The 5,441-nt window shown below is 40.4% G+C and overlaps 1 protein-coding gene across 1 annotated transcript in view; it reads left to right on the plus strand.

The window, feature by feature from the left end:
* The window catches only part of LOC113812160 (clusterin-associated protein 1), a 47,462-nt gene extending 42,399 nt beyond the window's left edge, over nucleotides 1–5,063 (plus strand). The window contains exons 8-13 of the mRNA XM_070128610.1: nucleotides 643–819; nucleotides 2,010–2,065; nucleotides 3,925–4,049; nucleotides 4,230–4,470; nucleotides 4,578–4,693; nucleotides 4,946–5,063. Coding sequence (XP_069984711.1) covers nucleotides 643–819; nucleotides 2,010–2,065; nucleotides 3,925–4,049; nucleotides 4,230–4,470; nucleotides 4,578–4,693; nucleotides 4,946–5,063 — 833 coding nt within the window. The remainder of the gene's footprint in view (nucleotides 1–642; nucleotides 820–2,009; nucleotides 2,066–3,924; nucleotides 4,050–4,229; nucleotides 4,471–4,577; nucleotides 4,694–4,945) is intronic.
* The last annotated feature ends 378 nt before the right edge of the window (nucleotides 5,064–5,441 follow it).

Genomic DNA, 5,441 nt, shown 5'->3' on the forward strand with positions numbered 1-5,441 from the left:
TATCTCATTTTTTTTGTCTGTCTGTCTGTTTGTCTCTATCTCTTTTTTTGTCTGTCTGTCTGTCTGTTTGTGTCTGTCTCTTTTTTTTGGCTGTCTGTCTGTCTGTTTGTCTCTATCTCTTTTTTTGCCTGTCTGTCTGTCTGTTTGTGTCTATCTCTTTTTCTGTCTCTGTCTGTCTGTCTGATTCTGTCCATCTGTCTGTTTGTCTCTATCTCTTTTTTTGTCTGTCTGTCTGTCTGTTTCTCTCTATCTCTTTTTCTGTCTCTGTCTGTTTCCCCTTTCGACCTCCCCCCCCCACACAAATCACACCATCCCTTACCCTGACCATATTTCTCCCTATTTTGACCCGCCTTTCTCCTCCCGTTTAACCCCTTTCTCCCCCATCTAACCCCCATTTAACCCCCTTATCCCCCCCTTTCTCCCGCATCTAACCCCCTTATCCCCCCCCTTTAACCCCCCTTTCTCCCCCATCTGACCCCCTTATCCCCCCTTTCTCCCCCATCTAACCCCCCTTTCTCCCCTTTCCCCCCTTTCTCCCCCATCTAACACCCCTTACTTCTCCCCCCTTTCTCCCCCATCTAACCCCCCATCTAACCCCCCTTAATACCCCCCCATTTAACCCCCCTCTCCCCCCCCCCGCAGGACGCCGCGTGTTCGGCAACATGACCGGCGACCTGGACAGCGAATCCCTCGACTCGGACACGGACCTCAACCTCGAGGGCGAAGCAGACACCGACCTGGACGGATCCGACGTCGACCTCAACGGGGACGCTCCGCTGGGCATGGGCGTGGGCGTGGGCGTGGGCGGGGGCGTCGGGGGTGGGATGGGAGGGGTGGGGGTCGGGGTGGGCCTCGGTGGAGGGCTGGGGGTGGGGGGAGGGGCGGGGGGAGCTGGAGCGAAGCACAAGGGGCCGAGGATGAGGCCGGCGGCGGGGCCTCCAGACGACGATAATGATTTCTGAGGGGTTGAGGGATTGGGGATTGGGGATTAGGTTGAGGGATTGGGGGATTGGGGATTAGGTTGAGGGATTGGGGGAAATGGAATGTGATGGGGAGTGTTTTAAGAGATTGGGTGATCAGTGTGATTGGTGATTAGGCTGAGATTAGGAGGGAAGCGCGGGGATGGAAAGTATCTTCAAGTGATTGGGCGACTAGTATGATTGGTTAATATCAAGAGATTAGGAGAACGGGCTTGTGAATGGTCAGAGAGATTAGGAATAGATTGGGGTGTCTGATGAATATCATAATAGATTGGGTGATTGGTGATTTGGTTAAATAAACTGACAAATTATAGTGATTGGCGATTAGGAACTGAGGAATTAATGATTAGTCGCTTTGTTTAGGGGATTGGGAAATTATTTTTGTTTTTCTTGTTTTGTTTGCGAGGTGGTCACTGTCTTTGATTGTGAATTAATTTAATTTATTTTCTTAACTTGTGAAGTTGTGATAGAGTATGTTTTTGTTTGCGAAGTTGTAACGACACCTTCGCTCCGGTTGTGAGGTTGTATTTGTATTCATTCATAAAGTTGTGACTTATTTGATTCGTTCATAAGGTTGTGAGGTTGTATATGCTCCATTCATAAAGTTGTGAGTTATTTGCTTCATTCATAAGGTTGTGAGGTTGTATTTGCTTCATTCATAAGGTTGTGAGGTTGTATTTGCTTCATATATAAGGTTGTGAGGTTGTATTTGCTTCATTCATAAGGTTGTGAGGTTGTATTTGCTTCATTCATAAGGATGTGAGGTTGTATATGCTCCATTCATAAAGTTGTGAGGTATTTGCTTCATTCATAAGGTTGTGAGGTTGTATTTGCTTCATTCATAAGGTTGTGAGGTTGTATTTGCTTCATTCATAAGGTTGTGAGGTTGTATTTGCTTCATTCATAAGGTTGTGAGGTTGTATTTGCTTCATTCATAAGGTTGTGATGTTGTATTTGCTTCATTCATAAGGTTGTGAGGTTGTATTTGCTTCATAAATAAGGTTGTGAGGTATTTGCTTCATTCATAAGGTTGTGAGGTTGTATTTGCTCAGTTTGTGAAGCGAGTGTGCCTTTTTGGATCAGCTGTGAGGTTATGAGGACATATTTCCACTTAATGTGAGATTATGAGCACGTTTTCGAGTTATTTTTATGAAGATATTTCAGATCTATCGTAAGGATGTATTAATTTTAATCTATATATATATATATCAATCTATAGATGTATAATTAATTCATTAACTGTCTATTGGTTTGTCTCATGTATCTATCGACTTATGTATCTGTTGATTTATCTATCTATTTCTTTCTTTGTCTTGCTTTCGTGTGTTTTTTTTTTTTTTTGTTTTTTGTTTTTTCGTTTTTTGGTGAGTGGGAAAAAGGGAGATTTAAGGGCGAGAATCCCCTTAAGTGGATCGCTAATGACGAGTGTTTATTACTCGGAGGAATGTTGAAAAATGTGACAAAGGTTGAGAATTTTTGTATTTTTATTTTATTCTTTATGAGGAGGAAGAAGGAAGATGAATAATTGATGTGGAAGGTGATTTTTTTTATTTTTTTTTATTCATTATGAGGAGGAAGAAGGAAGAGGAATAATTGATGTGGGTTTTACTTTTTATTGTTTTTGGTGATATTGAAGAAGTAGATAAATATATTGATTAATGAATTTGTAAAATGAAATATACATAAAGATGAAAAGATAGATGGAAGTGACATAGATAAAGAGTCACAATGTGAGAAATTTTAAACAGCTAAAATCCTACTCAAAAAAAAAAAAAGAAAAAACTTTATTATTATTAATCTATTATTAACTGTATTCTAATTAATTTATCTTTTAGCTCTACACTACGATAAAGAATTGTCACAAATAGCTTATTGGTTCTAATATGATATATCATTCCTTAAAGAAACACAAATTAATAACACAAATAATCTTGTTAATTGTATGCATGAATATATTTATACACATGATATTAAAAACATTGATATTTTAGGAAATACTTTGTGTATGAGAATGAACTTGTGCATATGTGATATTTGTTGATATATAATCGTCACTTTTATGATGTTGATGTACAGAGGATTAAAATAGTCCACGGTGGTATTAGTCGTTTTCTTTTTTACCTGAAAATATAGAAGGTGATATTAGTGATATTATTGGAAGATTGTTGTTTTTTGACGGAAGAAATCGGATATTTTTGGTTGATTCTTGGTTGTTTCTGTGTATGTAGTGTGTCAGTGAATAAATAGATTGGTAAATAGATAGGGGACAAGGAAATAAAGGAAGGAAGAAAGAGATAATGATAATAACAATAAGCAGGAGAATGATAATCATAACAACAACAACAACAATAATAATAATAGTAATAATAATAAGCAGGAGAAGGAGAAGGTGAAGACGAAGAGAAGAAGAAGCAGAAGCAGTAACAGAAGAGAAAAAGTTGAAGCAGCAAAAGGAAATGAAGAAACGGAAGAAAACACACAAGAAAAGAAAAGAAAAAATCTCAGGGTTTACTTCTCCTTCTCGCGTCTTGGCATCAAATACCGCAGACGGATCTTGGTGTGCTCTCCCTCTCCCTCTTCTGTCTCTTATATCCACTTTCTTCGTCGTCCAGTCTGACCTCTTCGATCTTTGTCTTCCTCTTGCCCTTTCTCCACTTCGGCTTCTATGATCATCCTCTTTGTTCCTCCTTCTCCCCTTCTTCCCAGTGAAACCCCGCTGCCTTCTCCTGATGGCATTCAACAGCTGTCTTTCCCTCCCTCCCTTGTTCAGAAATTCTTTATTCGTCCTTATTTCTACCCATGATTCTTCTACGACTCTTCTTTCAAAGCCACATATCCACTTAAAGCCTCTTCTTCGTGTCCCTGCTCTTTGTTTCTGTCTCGCACCGATACAATAGCAATTACCGACTTAGTTCAGTGGTAAAGTGTCGGCCTCTCATCTCAGGTGGTTCGCAGGCCCCGGCACGAGGAGTTACACCTGTCGCCTGGAGGTTACCGCTGTAGCTGGGCAACGCGGTGGCTGAGGACTAAGTTCGGTCGCATCTGCACCACCCGACACATGCTGAACGAGTCGGCATTTGTGGGTACAGGCCGGGCTACCCTCATCAAGGTCTATATAAGGACTTATATACTTATACTTATATAGACCTTGACCCTCATAACCCGGGCGAGGCTCAGCTTCGCATATCGGTCGGACTCATCCTTATCCTTATGGTTGTAGCACTTCAACAAACACTTTCTAATTCCCAGTCCCATCATCCTTGCACACGATGCATTCCTCATATCCACAAAGGGCTTTCTTCGTTTGACCAATTCTCCATCTGATATCCATATCTTATCTCCCATCCGAGGTTATCCAACTGCCCATCTGAATCTAAGGGTTTTAGCGCCTTGTTTGAATATTTTTACCCTAGCTCTCCTGGCTTCGAACACGAGAGACAAAGGCGCAGGAAATATTGCCAATGAAATCAGGATAAGCGTGGAAATAAACGTGAGAAACGAGGCCATGATATACGTTTTGTGTGGATACCATCGCATGTCGGAATCCCTACGCATGATCATGCTGACCGCCTAGCAAAACCAGCATGTGACAAGCAGAGTGTGGATATAGATCTTGGAGCACCTCTTGCCAGGATTTCACACATCATTAAAACTTCCTTCAAAGAGGGTTTGACCGAGTTGACTTTGACTTTGACACGTTTATTGAGACAAAAGTAAGATTACATCTCAAAAGGATGAGGTAACTTAGGTTATCCTCACCCTTACTTAATAAGTCCCTGTGCGGGCTCACAATTCATTATACAAAGCTTAGGTACAATAATTCTCAAAGACCTACAAGTTGTACCATATAAACCTATGACCGGTTTATGCAAGAAGTATTCATCTACGGTTTACATAAAACAAGAACATGGCAGCGTGATATTGTGACCATAAGAATTACACTTGGATATAGATTGTATTAGCAGGTCAGCACAGTCTGTAATGTCCAAGAAACTAAGTGTAAATTATGCAATGAAAAATATAAGCGAATATATTGTACACCATATCTCAGTGTCATGTGTTACAGCCCTTCAAACCACTTAGCATGAAGTACAGAGAACTATGTAACTATTACATATCATCTGATGTCTTAGTAGCTACATTTACGTTGTATCCTAAATTTGGAATGTAGTATCACATGACCACATTCTGTACACCGACATGGTAGATCAGTAACTGTTCTCTTCTAACTGATATAGTAAAGATCATAATCAGTAACTGTTCTCTTCTAACTGATAAAGATCATGATAATATTACAGCCTAAATTCCCATTGTAATGCTATTATATAACGCTATGACCATACATCTAATGTACCACAGCTTGCCCGCGCCTGTGCAGTTAGCCAAAGTGGTAAGAAGAAGAAGAAGAAGAAGAAGATGAAGAAAAAATCTGTATTCTATGTGGTTTCGATTCTGCCATCA

Source organism: Penaeus vannamei, chromosome 13 (assembly GCF_042767895.1).
Source record: "Penaeus vannamei isolate JL-2024 chromosome 13, ASM4276789v1, whole genome shotgun sequence".
NCBI lineage: Eukaryota > Metazoa > Arthropoda > Malacostraca > Decapoda > Penaeidae > Penaeus > Penaeus vannamei.